General features: G+C 53.1%; 1 protein-coding gene across 1 annotated transcript; it reads left to right on the top strand.

Moving 5' to 3' along the window:
• Window positions 1-876: 876 nt before the first annotated feature.
• Window positions 877-7,084, top strand: SLC35E4 (solute carrier family 35 member E4). Its single transcript, XM_029217279.1, has 2 exons — window positions 877-1,556; window positions 6,110-7,084. The coding sequence occupies exons 1-2, from the start codon at window positions 938-940 to the stop codon at window positions 6,541-6,543; spliced, it is 1,053 nt and encodes a 350-aa protein (XP_029073112.1). The 5' UTR covers window positions 877-937; the 3' UTR covers window positions 6,544-7,084.
• The last annotated feature ends 9,677 nt before the right edge of the window (window positions 7,085-16,761 follow it).

Here is a 16,761-nt window from a genome sequence, read left to right as displayed (position 1 = left end):
CCCTCAGAAAGATACCCCAGGGTCTCCCGCCCTGTGTTCATCTCTATGGGGGGCCTGCCTTGGCGCTGCGTGGGGAGGGGCCTGATCCCCCACCGGTGTGGGGAGGGGGGACAGACAGGCTGACCACTCCAGCTAGGAGGAGGTCTGCTGACGGAGGTAAAGCTAGGCTGATGGAGGAGGAGCTGCGAGCGGGCGGCGTGGGGGAGGGGCGAGACATCCCTCTCGGCTTCGGGGGCGGAGCCTGGACGGAGGTGGCGCCTGGGGCTCAGCCCAATTTTCCGGGTGAGGCTCGAGGGGCGGCCGCGGAGGCGGGGCCTAGAGCACGGAGCCTCGCTCTCCGCCCGAACCTGGCGAGAGACCCCGCAGCAGCCTGAGCCGCCGGGAGCCGGAGCTGGCGCGGAGGCCCTGCCGGAGCCGAGCTGACTCGAGCTCGCCGCCTGACACCGGCCGCAGCGCAGGCCGGCGCGTCAGCCCGCCGCAGGGTCTGGGCACTGTCGGAGGTAGCGAGGCCGACCACCGGGACCACCGGCACCACCGGGCGCGGGAGCCCGGATCGCCCTTGCAGGCCTGGCCTGAGCACGCTGGAGGACCTGGGGTTTGGACTGAAGAGAAGAGGGATGGAGGATTCCATGTAAGCATAGCGTGGGCACTAGGAGGGGAGAAGAGTGGAGACTTCGCCTGTCACGGGGCAGAGGTGCCCGGCCCTTACTAGGCCAGGCTTGAGCACCAGGGAGCCTGGCATCCCAGCAGAAGCGACCTAGGCTCTGCCCTGCCTGAGCCGGGGACACAGCATAGCTCTTGGACCTCGGCTGCCGCAGGCCGGGCACAAGAAGCAGTGTCCTCACCTGAGACCGAGCGGGATCTACAGTGGGGCTCTCTGGTGGCCCAGAGCTGGTCGCTGGGGAGCCGGCCTCCTGACCCGGCCCCACTGGTACGGATGTGCCGCTGCCCGCGGGAGCGCCATGACGGCAGGATGACCTCAGCTGAGGCAGTGGCGGTGGCTGGCGGTGCTCGGTGGGCCGGGATCCCCCAGTGGCCCCCTGACACCCCGCAGGCGCTGCGGCGGCCTGGCCGGGCCTGGGTGGCCGTGGCAGCGCTGGTGTGGCTACTGGCGGGAGCCAGCATGTCGAGCCTCAACAAGTGGATTTTCACGGTGCACGGCTTCGGGCGGCCCCTGCTGCTCTCGGCACTGCACATGCTGGCAGCTGCGCTGGCATGCCACCCGGGGGCACGGCGCCCCATGCCCGGCCGCACCCGCCGCCAAGTGCTGCTGCTCAGCCTCACTTTGGGCGCCTCGATGGCCTGTGGCAACGTGGGCCTGAGCGCTGTGCCCCTGGACCTGGCGCAGCTGGCCACCACCACCACGCCACTGATCACGCTGGCCCTGTCCGCGCTGCTGCTCGGCCGCCGCCACCACCCACTGCAGTTCGCCGCCATGGGCCCGCTCTGCCTGGGGGCCGCCTGCAGCCTGGCCGGAGAGCTCCGGACACCCCCAGCTGGCTGTGGTTTCCTGCTGGCGGCCACCTGCCTCCGTGGGCTCAAGTCCATTCAGCAGAGTGAGTACCCAGGACACTGGTCGAGGAGTTGGGGATTGGGGTGGGAGTGTGGCCTGGGTGGCCCTGTGAGGGGCTATGGCCATTATCCAGTTTTACAGATAAAGAAACTGAGGTGCATGGCTTGGGAAGAGTCAGGAACTGAGGCTCAGAAAGGGCCAACGCTCAGTGAGTTCCAGGCCCCAGACTTAGGCTCTAGAGGCCCAACCAGCGTTTCATCCAGTTGGCTGCCATAAATCTGTGGTCCATGTTTTGTCAAGCCTGGATCTCCATACCTGATTGAGGAAGTCACTGTATTGTCCCCATTTGACAGGTAGAGGGGCTTGCCCTGGGCCATGTGAGCAGCAGAGGCAAGATTTGAACCCAGGCAGGCAGACTTCATGCCGTCCAAGTGATGTGGCATAAGGCTGTGGACCCGAGGGAGGCCTGATAGTGGAGACTAGGGAAAGAGAAAGAGGGCAAGGCCATGAGCTGGGATTTGGAAGTCGAGGGCTTTTGCTAAGTCTGGGAAGGGCTGGTGTTTACTGGGAGCTGCAGTGTAACTGGTCCCATGCTAGGTGTTGACCTTGAGTCTTCATGGCAACCACCACCTTCATCCCCATTTTACAAGATACTGGAACTGAGACCCAGAGAGGTTCATGATTTGCCCACAGTCACACAGCTCCTAAGGACTGGAATCCTAGTCCATGTGACTCTGGACCTCAGCTCTGATGAAAGGGGGTTGGGGGCTCCGGACAGAGGGTAAGGTGGAGGCTCCAGGCCTAGACCCTGCTAAATCACTCTGCCTGAGGGTGGAGACCACCTTCCTGCCTGTCCGACTGAGGGTCCTTTGAGTCACAGCCTCCACCATCTCTCTGCCTCAACCCAAGGGTGCCCACTCAGGTTGGGGAGGCCTGGGTTCCAGCCACACCTGGGCTTGTGCTTCCTGGGCAACCTTGGGCAGAAGGGGAGATCTGGATCTTGTCTGGGCCTCAGTCTCCCCATCTGTTTGGTGGAGGAGGTCAGAGTTGATAGTCCCAGGGCTTTCTTGGTCTCCCTCCCTTTCAGCTCTGAGATCCTGTGACCCAGGCCTGGGAGAGAGAAGGGGCTGCTCCAAGGGCCCTGGGCTGGGGTTAGGGCAGCCTGCAGCCAGAGAAGGTTGAAGTCAGAGCTCAGCCCTGCCTTACAGTCATCGGAGCCAGGACCCAGAGTCCCTGTACCCATCCTCCAGGGCCCTGAGGTGGGGCCAGAGCCCAGTTCTATTTTTGCCTTCAGGTTACATGAGAGCTGGGACCTGAGCTCTGGGCATGAGTCAGTGGGAAACTTGACCTTGTACCCTGCCCTGGGCAGGGCCAGAAGGCTGGGAAGGCCCCAGCCTCAAGGTTCACATCACGCCTGCTAAGGCCCAGTGCTTCTCACACAGGAGGAGCCCCAGCCTGCAGGACAGGCTATGGCCGGCCAGGCCTCGGGCACATGGACATGGGGTGGCAGGTGCCTGGCATCAGGCTGCTCCTTGGCTCTGCCAGCTCTCTCCTTGTCTCCTGCCTGCCCCTGAGGCAGGTTGGTTGCTTGCTCCAGGTGCCCACAGCATCCTCTGCTTCCTCCATCAGGACTCCACATGCCTTGTATTATAGCCTCTTGTTTACCTGTCTGCCTCCCACCAGACAGGAGCTCTGAGAGGGCATGGCCTGGTTTTGAGGCAGCTCCATGTCCCCAGCACATAGCCTGGGGCCTGGCCCAGGTAAGGTACCCCTTAAATGGTGGATTTATTAATGGTCTGGTGGCAGAATTGGCAGGCTGGTTAAACTCCTTGGCTCAGGGTGCTAAGGAGGGAGCTTAGGAGGCTGGAGGCCCCACCAACAGAGATGGGAGCCCAGCAGAGGTGGGGAGGAACAGACTAGAGATAAGGGGTGAGATGGGTTTTGGACAAGAGGAGGTTTCTACTGCCAGACTTTCCAGGAAAGTCATCAGGGCCAAATTTAGACTAGAGTGTGAATGGCTGACACCAGCTCCTTCCCTGAGGGCAGACTCCATGGGAGCAGAGGATGAAAGTCCAGAAAGAGGAGTGCCCAGCAGCCACAGGCAGGTCCAGCAGTTTCTCTCCTTCCTGGGCCAGTTGTGGACCTGGGGGGCTACACGGGGAGAGGAGTGATGCCACCTTCCCACTCACAGAAAGGCTGGGAAGTGGGGTGCCAGTGTGCTGAGACTTGTCCTCAGCTACATCCACCTGCATGAGGGAACAGCCTGACCCTGCCCACTGAGCTCTCAGGCTGGTGAGGAGAAGTAGAGATCACAAGGCAGGGGAGAAGTGCTAGAGCCAAGGTGGGCATAGCTGTGGTTGGGTGGCTACTTCTAGGGGAAACCAGAGAAGGCTGCCTGGGGGAGGAGGCAGGCAGTGCTGGTGACAATAATGTAATAATAGTGGCGAACACTTGCTGAGCCCTCACTGTGTGCCCACACCATGCCCAGCTCTTCATACAGCCAGAGTAGGAAAGGGCGTTCTGGGAGGGGGAAGCAGGGCTTGCCAGGGCACGGGTGTCAGCCAGCCGGGGCAGCATGTGGGGGATGGTGACAGCTGCCGTGGCCAGCAGTTGCTGCTGGGCTCCAGGCCCTGCGCTCAGCACCTCACAGGCCCCCGTGAGGGGCATGTTGTCACCTTGCCCATGCTCCCTCAAGAGGACAGGCATAGAGAGAGGGCGGCTTGTGTCATATCACACAGCTCGTGACGGAGCAGAGACGGGATAAGCCAGAAGCCAGCGGAATGGGGTCTAGAGAACATTTGTCCACAGGTGACTGAAGCTTGGCGTGTTCAGATGCTGAAACAAAAGTGTCTTTGGAGGAAGAGAAGTTGTTTGTTTTTTGTTTGTTTTTGGCCACACGTGTGGCATGTGGGATCTTAGTTCCCCAACCCCACACCCCCTGCATTGGGAGCACAGAGGCTTAACTGCTGGACCGCCAGGGAAGTCCCAGGAGAGGTTGAAATGCAGGGTTTGGTGGGAGCTGGCAGAGGAGGGGTCGCTGAGGAGGCAGTATGACAGGCTGGCATTTTGGGGCCCCGGGTGGGTGGCCTCTGTCAGAGGATCCCTGCTCTTTCCCTGGACTGCAGCAGAGGGAGGCAGAGGGCTGGGTGGGATGCAGAACAGGAGCAAGTGGCAGGGGGAGGAAGTTAGGACCTTCCTGCCTGGCTGCCTCTCAGAGGGTGAAATTTGCCAAAGGTGAAGTTCACCTGAAATCCTAAACACCTTCCAGTGATCGCACCTTTAACAGGCAGGCCACAGGCAGCTCGTAATGGTGCTAAATTTGGAGCGGACAAACAGGAGGCATTCCAGTTATCTGTTCATTTCTAGAAATGCTTGACAGAAGGACTGTTGCCTAGAGAACAAAGCCAAAACATCAGAATGAAATGGAGAGAGAAATAAGATTTCCTATTCTAAGCATAGCCTATGAGTAAGCACCTCTGTGGTTCTTTGGAAAGTGTGTGTCAGAAAATGCATAGAGGCTCAGAGAGCCCTGGGAGGGGATGGGGAGCCATGACTCATCTCTCTCCACAAAAACTGTCTCGTTGCCTTCATGCAAGTACTATCATTTCATCTGAGCCGGGTGTGATTTTATGATGGGCACCACTGGTTTTGTGAACCAGCTGGGTGGTAATATGAATACACACACATAGGCACACATGTGCAAGGTGGTAGGATCCCCTCTTTCCTTGCAAAGACTAAGGTTTCCTCTGTGTCCTGGATTCATCTTGACAAGCCCCAGCGTTGGTAGCAAAAGATGCTGATTATCAGTGATAAACAGTGAGTGACAGCCGGGAGCAAACAATGACCTTGTTGTTCCCTGTCATCTCAATGGTCATAAGTGATCGAACATTTGATTCAAACGGTTTTTATTATTTCAAACTCTCTATCTTTTTTAAGCTAAAGGCCACATAGCTACTAAGTGGCAGAACTGGCCTGTTGGTGGCCTGTCCCTACTCTGGCATGGGAGCTGCACTGTGGGGCTGAGGGTGCGAGAAGGGCTGAAGCCAAGAGAGCTGGGTCGGGGCCGCTTGGTTCAGGGCCTTCAAAGTTGGTTAAGAGCCCAGGATGTTTTTCTCCAGGGCCTGGGGAGCCCCTGAAGAATTTTTTTTTTCACGTTTATTGATCAGTGGGACATCACGAGCAGATTATTGTTTCAGCCTGTGGGAGGAGTAGGTGATAACGCTTATTTGTTTTATCTGTTTACATTTGCTGAGCACTTACCTTCTAAGTGCTTTGTGTACATTATCTATTTTAATCTTTACAACAACCCTGCATGTTTAAGGTTTTATTATCCTCCGATTTTGCAGTTGAGGAAACCTAGGCCTATAGAGGTTAAGTGCCTGGTCACAGGTAGTCAGGAGCGGACCCGGGTCACCACTCAGGCAGTCTGACTCTGGATTCTTGACCTTCTCGTTACAGAGCGGGAGCCACTAATTCCGCCTGAGGGGTTGGGGCAGGCAGGCTTCCTGGAGGATGGGCCGAGGAGGAGGTTGTGCCGGGTTGGCCTCGTGGGGGTTGTCTCGTGCCGGGTGCTGATGGCTGCTGTCCTGGTTGCAGGTGCCCTGCTGCAGGAGGAGAGGCTGGATGCGGTGACCCTGCTGTATGCCACCTCGCTGCCCAGCTTCTGCCTGCTGGCAGGCGCGGCCCTGGTGCTGGAGGCTGGCGTGGCACCGCTGCCCGCCCCCACCGACTCCCGCCTCTGGGCCTGTATCCTGCTCAGCTGCCTCCTGTCTGTGCTCTACAACCTGGCCAGCTTCTCCCTGCTGGCCCTCACCTCGGCCCTCACTGTCCACGTCCTGGGCAACCTCACTGTCGTGGGCAACCTCATCCTTTCCTGGCTCCTGTTTGGCAGCCGCCTCAGCACCCTCAGCTATGTGGGCATTGCGCTCACCCTTTCAGGAATGTTCCTTTACCACAACTGCGAGCTCGTGGCTTCTTGGGCTGCCCGCCGGGGCTTCTGGCGGAGAGACCAGCCTGGCAAGGGTCTCTGAGACCTGAGGGAGCACAGGGACCACGCGGGACTGCCTCAGCCTGAATCCAGCCTTGGCCCGTGGCCATGGGAAAACGGGGAGAGTGGGCAGCCTCTGGGGCTGTCGGGGGAGATGGGTCTTCCTGCAGGGCCACCTTGGAGGCTGGAATGGGGACTCCCAGAGAGACCCACCTCCTGTCCCTGCCTGCCTCTCCTCATCACAGACCCCACTCACCACTGGATGGTGGGTCCAAGCCCGGCACAGTCACTGTGCTTGTCGGAGTAATTATTACGATTGGTATCAACTACTGCGCCGAAAACTGCTGGCCAAACTTTGAAAACCTCACCGTGTTGTGACGATGATGATGATTCTTGGGGGTCGCACAATCCTTCCTCCAAGAAATTGGGAGGCAGCTAGGAGGCCCAGGGAAGGGCTTCTTTGCTGCTGGGCTTCCCTAGGGAGTTGGGGTCGTCTGTGCCAACTCCAGGCAGCTGCTGTGGCCTCAGCCCTGGGCCCCCCAATTTTGGGTCTTCCGTCCTCAAATAAACTATTTTTGCTTGTACACCTGTGTCATTCCTCGGGGTGGCAGCCAAGGGCCGATAGCTGCCAGCTGCCCACAAGGAAACGAGGACCCCCTCCCTTACCAACCGGGGCCTGGCCAGGCCCCCACCCCAGCCCTCTGCTCCAGACCCTGCACGCCATCTTCCCGCAGCCCTGGGGGCATCTCCTAAAACACACTCTTTGTGTGGCTCCACACTGCTCTTGGGACAAGGTCAGAGCTTCCTACTCCAGACCATAGGGCCCTCAGGGCCTGGCCCCACAGCTTCACCAGGCTCCTCTCCCCTCTCCCCTCTCCCCTCCTTGGGCTCCACCTTCCATCTGCACCTGCTTCCTTCAGGTCCACCCCCCTCAACCCCCGACCCCAAGCCTCCCCACCGGAGCCTCTGCACGTGCTGGTCCCCTGTCTGCTGTCCACCTCCTACGTCTGCTTCTCCCTTTCTCATGGCGAAACCCTTGCCTGGGGGTGAAAACCCAAACATGCAACCCTCCTCTAAAAGAAAAACCAAAAAAGAAGCCTGAGGAAGGAAGGGCCTGGACGAGGGGCCGTGTCCAGGGCTGTGGGCGCAGAGGGCAAGGAATCGAGTGGCTCCATGGAAGGAGGAGCACTGGGGGGCGGGGGCACCTGGAGGGCTGGCCCAACTCAGCTGCATCACGTCTCATCCTTCCCTTGGCTGTAAGCACTTAACTCCCGTCACCTACCTGCCCCTGCTGGGGGCTGCCTGTTAAAAACCATAAGGTCCCTGCCTGGGTTAGAGAGACCTGGGGCCTAATCCTGCTCTGCCTGCCTCACTATGTACCTGGGGTAGGTACCTCCCCTCCCTGAGCCTCAGTTTCCATATCTACAAAATGGGCTGATGATCCCCGTGGAGAGGATTCCAGTGAGGAGCCTGGTAGGCGGGGCCTGGGGAGGAGAGAGAACGATGGGGCCAGTGGGCTTGGTCCCTATCTTGGCCTAGTCATCCACTCTCTCTGAGGCTCTAGGCTCATCTGGAAAATGGGAGGATGGGAGCTAGACCAGGCCGGGGTTGGGGTCTCGGGGGCCTGGGACTCAGGGAGGAATCATGCATTCCTTCACGTAGCCAGAATTCGTGGAGGACTGCTGTGCCAGCCAGTGGTAGACAGGGCTGCATGGAGGGTCAGCCCCAGGCTGGAGGTGGGGGCAGTGAGGGCCTGGGAGGCACCCGGCCCGGGCAGGACAGGCGCAGGGTTTCCTGGCTCTGGCCTCAGCCCAGGCCCGTCTTGCAGAGGGGAAGTGGTCCTAGGCTGAGTCACTCACCACCCACCCCCTCTGTGACTCAGAGATGCTACCGGCCCAGTCCCGTCCCGGTGCAGCCTGGATACCTCCGGGCTCCGCACTGAGGCTTGGCCAGACAGGACAGAGGATGAATGGCTTCAGGTGGGTAGGGCCTCCTTGGTCCTCAGGACCCTTCCCCATTCAAGGAGGCCCCTGCCATAGTAGGAGCCTCCTGCAGCGCCCTGGCCCTGGCTCCTGGGCCCCAGGGAATGCTTGGCTTTAGAGTGAGCCTCCCATCAGATCAGAGCCAGCCCCTGGCGGTTGTGGGGGCAGAGTGGGGGGAATTGGAGCTGTGCTTGACCTGGGGGCCACCCAGCATTGAGGTGATTCCCTCAGGGTCAGAGTTAAAGCCCTCCCTACCACCCCTGCCAGCAGTGGGCACAGTGAGCACTGGCCTGGCAGTCAGAAAGCCTGGGTTTGTGTCCTGGCCCCCTTTCTCACCTGTCTGACCTGTCTGGTCTCTGCCGGCTTCACAGGGATACTCACAGGGAAGGGCTTATCAGGTGATTCCCATTGACGGCCCTCTGGACTCTGCTTCTTACTTGTTCTGTTTCCTTGTGCGAGACACTTCACCTCCCCAGCCTCCCTCCTTGTGCCCAGTCCCTGCTGGGAAGCGATCTCTGGATAACAGATGTCACCTTCCTTTGGGGGCGGGGGGTGGGGTGTGTGTGTGTGTCTCTTCCCTACCCTCACCCCTCCCCCGCCTCATGCCAGGCTGGGTTGAAAGCCACAAAGCTCACGCCAGCTCCCTGCACCTCTCCAGGCAGGGCCCTGAGCACATCCCACTCTCAGAACTGCCTGCTCACCGCTGTCTTCCCAGCACCAGCACAGAGCCTGGTGTGGATGGAGTAGGCGGGAGAGAATACCAGTCAAGAGCAGGGGTTGGACCCGGGTTCAAACCCCAGCCCTGGTGTGTCTGAGCTGTGTGACTTTGGGCGGGAGTCTTCCCCTCCTGTGGCTCTGCGTGTTAAGTGGGGGCAGCGGCAGAGCCTCACCCGTCTGGCTCTGGGAGGCGGCAGGAGCTAACATACATGCCCAGTGCTTAGCGACAGTGCCTTAAACTTGTGGATGAAAAATTAACCAGTCGATCTAAGAAAGAAATGGAAATTTTATTAGAGCCAATTTGAGGATGATAACCCAGGATGAGCATCTCAGAAAGCTCTGAGAACCGTTCCGCCTGTTAGCAGACCAGGCACAGTTATGTAAGGTTTTTTTAAGACAGAGGGCTGTACATCAAATGACATATTATTGACAGTTTACATAATCCAGATCTAAGCATCATCGTGGTGGGTCATGTGACCCCTTACAAGATCAGGAAGGGGTGTTATCTTTTAAGGAGTTGCCTGGATGCTGGAAGAATGTTGCTCTTTATGGTTGAGCAGGTATTCCTGCCGATGGGGGAGGTTTGGTCGATGCATAAATGCAGATACACAATGCACAGTGTGGGGAGAGAGGAGGCCAAAAGGCAGAGAAGAATTTTATATGTTTAGGTTTATCCTGTCTTGCCATTAGATATGAATTTTATTTCACAAACCTAACAGGTCCTCGAGCCATGTTAGCAGACTGGCTCACTACAAACGCCTCCCACTTCCTCTCCCAAGACTTCTCTTGCTGCCCCCACCCCCAGGCTTCCCTTGCACATCGAGGGCCCCAGGGCATGCTCTTGCCCCAGCTCCCACCCCCTCACCCGCCTTGGAGGAAGCTGGGTCTGTGCTGGGCATCCTGCCATTGTGGATTCAGAACAAAGCTTCTGCCTTGTCTCAGCCCCAGCTGCCAGGGGGCCCCTCCCACCCTCCCCAGTGGGGCCTTGAATTGTCATTCCAGGGGGCCAGGGTAAACAAGGACTCTTGCTCCCAAATCAGCTCAGGGATGCCAGGGACTCCACCATCACACTGTTCCTGCTCAGTTGTAAATACTTCTGAGAAATAACACAAAATACAGTGGAGAGCCATGGAAGGTTTTGAGCAGGCAAGGACTGTGATGGAACAACAAATGTTTTTTGATAATGGCCCTTCAGTTTGGTCTGGATCCTACGTGGAGGAGAAATTGAAGGGGCTTGGGACAGGAGGCAGGGAGACAAGGGAAGAACTATTGTTGTGGTCCATTGAGCAGATGACAGTGGGGCCCGTGTCTTGGGCGTGGTGCACAGTAGCATCACTTGTACTGATTTGGGGTAACAAGGTATCCCCAAACATTATGGCTTAGAGCAATGAATATAAATTATCTCAGTTTCTGTGAATCAGGCATTTGGGAGTGGTTGAGTGGAATAGTTCTGACTCAGGGTCTCTCATGAGGTTGCAATCAAATGTCAGCCAGGGCTGCAGTCATATAAAGGCTTGACTGTGGCTGGCAGGTCCACTTCTAAGATGAGTCATTCACGTGGCTGTCGGCAGGAGACCTCAGTTCCTTTGCCATGTGGGCCCTTCCACAGGGCTCCTTGAGTGTACTTATGGCATGGTAGTTGGTTTCCACCAGAGTGAGTGATTCAAGAGAGCAAGAAGCCACAATGTCCTTTTTGATCCAATTTCAAAAGTCACACTCATTTCTCTAATATCTTCATTTATTAATTCAAAATTATTGTCATTTCTCTGATGTCTTATTGGTTACAAGTCAACCCTATTCAATGTGGGCCCTCCCACCTTGACTACATAAGGGCATGCACCAGGAGGAGGGGATCATGGAGGTCAGTTGAGATCATTGAGGTCACCTCTGAGGCTGGCTACCACATCAGCTTGTTGAGTGAGTGAGTGAGGACACAGCCTGGGGCCATGCGGAATGAGTCTGGGAGCTTCCTGCTCCAGGCCGGATCTCTTCAGCTACACTTCTGAATCCTTCCTGACACAGTACTATACAATCCTGGCCCACAGCAGGCACTTGGCAAATGCTTGTCTCTGTGACAGCTGGAGGCTTCTTCCTCTGGTCCCCACTGCAGACAAGGAGAAGGCCTGGGCTCCTGGGTCTGGTAGGTAAAGCTCTGGTTCTCTGATGTTTCCAAGCCCACTCCCCGTGACCTCTCCAGCTATATGAGGCCACCCCTGCTCCCTGTGCCTGATGGAGCCTTCCAGTACCTAGGCCTCCTTCTGCCCCCTCCTGACTGCCACAACCCTCATGTGCCCCCTCTCTCCCTCTCCAAACACTGCCAGCATCCCAGTGGGTAGATTCTGGCTCAGCAGTACCTGCTGCCTGGGCTGGGCACTTCTCTCTATATGTTTAAACTTTCTTTGGTGGAAGAACCCTTGTCCATGCTTCTTATGCTGGAGCCCGATATCAAATAAGCCAAAGCAGAGTTGCCCTAGATGAACCAGGAACCCCGCACACCTCTGCCAAGTTTCCCAGGTGAAAACCACAGATCTTGTTCAACCCTTATACACATAGAAAACTAAAGCCCAAAGAGATGGCCTTAGTCCACTAGGCTGCTATAACAAAATGCCATAGACTGGGTGGCTTATAAACAATGGAAATTTATTGCTCACAGTTCTGGAGGCTGGAAGTCTGAGATCAGGGTGCAGGCATGGTCGGGTGAGGGCCCTCTTCTGGGTCACAGGCTTCATTTATAAGGGCTTCATTTATAAGGGCATTAATCCTATTCTTGAGGGCTCCACTCTCACGACCTCATCACCTAATTACCTCCCAAAGGCCCCACCTCCCAATACTATCACCTTGGGTCACCTTAGGTCTCAACATATGAATTTTAGGGAGACACCAATGTTCGGACCATAGCAGCGATCTTGCACAAAGAGGGAGCAGCAGGGCGAGGTCTTCATCTCCTAATTCTTGGGACTCTGCTGTTCCTTGCTCCCCACTCTGTTGTGAAGAACAGAGCCAGAGTGTGAGGTTATAGGGGTGTGTGGGGTCCGGCCCAGGTCCACAGGGGGTGTCTGCCGGATTTTCCCCAGCTCAGTCAGCAAAACATTTTTTTCTTCAGGGGAAAGGCATTATAGATATTTTGCCAAGGGAAGTCTAGAAAGATCTGTGGTAAGAGGCTTTTATGTGTGTTTAAAGCTTTCTGCTTTTGAGTGTCTCTTGGCACCTGTGAGAGGGGGAGTAGGATGGTGTATTAGTCCAGGTCCTCTGAGAAGCAAGCACCAAGATGGGATTAAAAGTGCAAGGATTTTATGAGGGCAAACATTTGTGAGAGAAAATGGGAAGGGGGCTAGGAAGGCTAGGAGAGCCCATCAGACTGTGATGCAAGTGGAGGAGAGAGGGAAGGAAGTTTGGTGGGAAACGTTCTTGACCACACAGCTGACAGCAAGGAAGCCAATCAGAAGAGTCCATGTCTCCCAGGACTGGGCCTGTCTTGGTATCCCTGCTATACTGGGGAATTGGCTAGAAGGAGGCTGAGGGAAGTCTAGTCTCAGCATAAACATGGCGATGAATTTCAGAGTGTCACGGCAGGGCCCTTGTTCGGTATTGCATCCTGTAATCGGAGGCCTGTGGGACACGTTCTATGGCCACCCCAGATGGCATGGTGACTCCCATTTTACAGGCAGAATTCCAGAAAAATTCCAGGGTCTGCCTGAAGTCACAAAGCAGGATGAGAGTCCTCACCTCTCGACTCTCATCCCGAGCTCCTTCCTGTGTGACATAAGTCCGCAGTCCAGAGGTGGTTGATGGATTCTTAGTGCATCTGGACTTAGCATCCCAGTAGATAAGCAGGGCTGTGTGCTTCAGGGTCAAGAGCTACCTGTCCCTAGATTTGTAATGAGATCACCACCTCAACAGAGGTTGTTCAGGAAAACCCTCAGGGCCACCGTTTATCTGGCAGGGTATTATGAACTTCACAGAAACGTCTCACACCAAATTTAATTGACTTTAATTCATCATAAAGAAAGAAAGTGATTCTGTACTTTTGAAGTAGGAAAGTTAAAAGTTCATGAAATCAGAGGCTTGGAATCTCTGCTCCAAGCCAGGCTGTTGGGCTGTGAGGGACATTTCATTCTCCCCTCTTACAGGATTGCGTTAAAACTCCAACATGACAGGAATTCCAATGGTCAGGACTCTGCGCTTCCACTGCAGGGGGGCACAGGTTTGATCCCTGGTCAGGGAACTAAGATCCAGCCTCTCTACTCTGAATCCAGAGGAACAGAGTAGACTGTTTGCAAAAAAGGACTTGGACCCTCTCAAGAAGTCTCAACCTCAGCTTCTTCCACTTGGGATGTGAAATGCTGGTCCTGCCATATCCAAATCTGAATATTGAAAGAATAATTTAAAAAGGAGGATCCAAAATTATATTTTCTCAACTATGAACAAAAAAAAAAATGCATAGAAAGAAGGAAATATACCACAATACCTAAGTGTTGACTTGGTTACTGCTTGAGGATAGTATTGTAGATGGACCGTATTTATTTTCCTTTTTCCACAAATGAGTATGTAGTTTTAAAAATACATTTCTTAGGGTGCCAGTTCTGACTAAGATAGAGTAAACATAGTCTGTCCTTCCCACTGAATGCAAATAAAAACCCTGGGCAGAATGCAGGAAGCAGCTCTCTGAGGACTCTGAAAAAGAAATGGTAGCATGTGGACTGGGAAAGGGAACCAGAACTTGGAGTATAAACAATCCGGTGGCGAGTCTCCTGTTTTGCTTTTTGCTCCTGTAACTGCTGGCCTGGTCTCAGAGGCAGCGTGACTTCTGGAACTGTGCAGTGGACATGGAAAGAAAGAATTCCAAGAGCAGCCCTGTCTTTCTGGTCTAAGGAGTAGGAAGGAAGGCCTCTTCAGGACAGAAAGAGTGAGGGAAATCTTTTTTTGTTGTTCTTTTCTCATATAGTCCTGTCCCCGGGCAAGCCTCTTACTGAAGTTGAAACTGGGCAGCAGAAGTAGCAGTAGCAGTGGAAGCCGGGAAAGCCCCTAAAACTCGGAGGGGAATCCTTTTGTCTGACCAAAAGAACTGTGGCTTGAAAGGTGTGTGTGCTGGGGAGGAATCCCCTTGCTTTTTTCTCTCTGTTCGTCCTGTCACCTGGTCCTAAAGCAGAACCGGTCACAGAATGTATGCAGGAGAGCAGGGAGACTAAAAGCCCTGATTTCTAGCTGGAGGACCAGGGAAAGGGTGGTCTTGAAAACTGGGGAGTGTGGGAGAAACTGTGGAGAGGAGGAAGCTTGAGAAATGGATCCCATAGGCTCACGTGTATGGATCTGACCCTAAACATTACTCCAATGACTTTGAGAATGAAACTACTATGCAGACCACCCAGATTTCAGACTGGGACCTGGGTGGCACAAGCTTAGGGCAGATTTGACTTATGTTGCAAAAGTTTTGAAAACTGATAATTGAACTATGGCCCTGTTAAAAAAAACAAAATTCAACTGCGTAAATTTAAAAAATCTTATTGGCTTTATTCAGTGATTCATGAATTGAGAAGTATCCAATCTAGCAAACATAAAGAGCTCTGAGGAGCTGTACAAAGTGAAAGACTTTTATAGGCAAAAGGGAGCAGAAACAAGGAAGTTATTCTAGGCAGAAAATAGCATTGGTTATTGCAAGGTTACTTTCCTTTAGGGGGGGGTCTATCAGGCAGATTACCTAACTAGTGCTGATCAGGTGATTCCTGTTTGACTGGTTTAATATTCCATTTCTGGGTTAGCTGAAACTAGTTAAGTCTCAGTTTGGTGATGTGGGGCTTAGCATAAGTGACTCCATTTGGGGCCTGTTGTCTTGTTTTTAACAGACCACAGGAGGCAGACCAGAACTGATCCTAAATGGATCAAATGCCTCCTAAAACAAAGACTCAACATTTTCCATAGGATTTAACCAAGACCTAGAGTCTCACAATATAATATTCAAAATGCCCAGGATACAATCCAAAATTACTCTGCATACAAAGAACCAAGAAAGTCTAAACACTGAGATGACCCAAATGTTGGACTTATCAGAAAAAGACCTTAGAAATTAAAAGATAGAAAGTCTCAACAGAGAAATAGAAGATATAGAAAATAACCAAATTAAAAATTTTAAACTAAGAAAATACATTAATCAAAAATTGAAAATATATTGGATGGCCTTAGTAGCAGAATGGCAGAGGAAATTCAGCGAACTTGGAGTCAGATCCGTAGAAATTATCTGTAGTGAGCAGAACGTCCACCTCTGCCAAATGCCCTGTTCCCTGGAACATGTGACCGTTACTTTACATGATAAAAGAGAGTTTGCAGATGTAACTGATGTTATGGACTTTAAAATCCGGACTATCTAGATTATTGGGTGGGCCTAGTCTAATCACATGAATCCTTAAAAGCAGAGATTTTTCTCTGGCTGGATTCGGAGGTGCAGCAGAAGGAAAAGTCAGAGGTATTCAAAGCTTGAGAGGGACTCAACCCACTTTTTTTGGAGGGGCCACATGGAAAGCATTAAAAGGAATGTGGGCAGCTTCTAGGAGAACAGACTAGACCCCAGCTGATAGTAAGGAAGTGAGGTCTTTTTCAACTACAAGGAACTGAATTCAGTCAACAATCTCAATAAGCTTGGAAGCAGAATCTTCCCCAGAGCCTCCAGTAAAAAACACACATGATTTCAGCCTTAGGAAATGCCTTGATTTTGGCCTTGTGAGACCCTAAGCAGAAGACTCAGTCAAGCCCAGCCAGACTTCTGACCTATAGAAATTGTGAAGTAATAAATAGGTGCTGTTTTAAGCCACTAAGTTTGTGGTAATTTGTCATAGCAGCAAGAGAAAACTAATACATTTCCCAATATGAATAGCAGTGAGAAGTAGTAAGATATTAATTTAAGTGGATTATGAAAAGTTATATGTGTATTATAATCTCTAGTGCAACCTCTAACAAAAACTATACAGAATTAAAGTGGAATACTTAAAAATATTAATAATTCAAAAGAAGGCAGGAAAAGGGAAATAAAGGAATGAAAAACAGAAAGGACAAATAGAAAACAATAAAATGGTAGACTTAAATCCAAATATCAATATTTTGGGCATAAACACACCAATTAAGAGACAAATTGGATGTATTAAAAAAGACCCAACTACATGCTGTCTACAGGAAACACACTTTAGGTTAAAAACAAATGGATATAAAAAGATGTATCATGTAAACACTACTTAAAACAAAGCTGGAGTGGTTATATTAATGTCAGACAAAATAGACTTCAAAAAATTAAGAAGGATAAAGAGACAGTGCATATTGATAAAAGGGTCAATTCACCATGAAGACATAACAATCCTAGGTATGTATGCACCTAAAAAGAAAGCTTCAAAATACATGAAACAAAAAATAATAGAATTGAAAGGAGATGTACACAAATCCACAATTTTCGTTGGATACTTCAGCATTCCTCTCTTAGTAATCAATAGAACAAGGAAAAAGAAAACCAGGAAGAGTGTAAAAGAATTGAAACCACCATCAATCAACTGGTCCTAATTGACATTTATTGAACACTC

The sequence above is a fragment of the Monodon monoceros genome, unplaced genomic scaffold (genome assembly GCF_005190385.1).
Source record: "Monodon monoceros isolate NGI ecotype Baffin Bay Population unplaced genomic scaffold, NGI_Narwhal_1 Super_Scaffold_1, whole genome shotgun sequence".
Classification (NCBI taxonomy): domain Eukaryota; kingdom Metazoa; phylum Chordata; class Mammalia; order Artiodactyla; family Monodontidae; genus Monodon; species Monodon monoceros.
The sequence above is the reverse complement of the archived record's forward strand: the minus strand, read 5'-3'. Positions and strand labels throughout refer to the sequence as shown.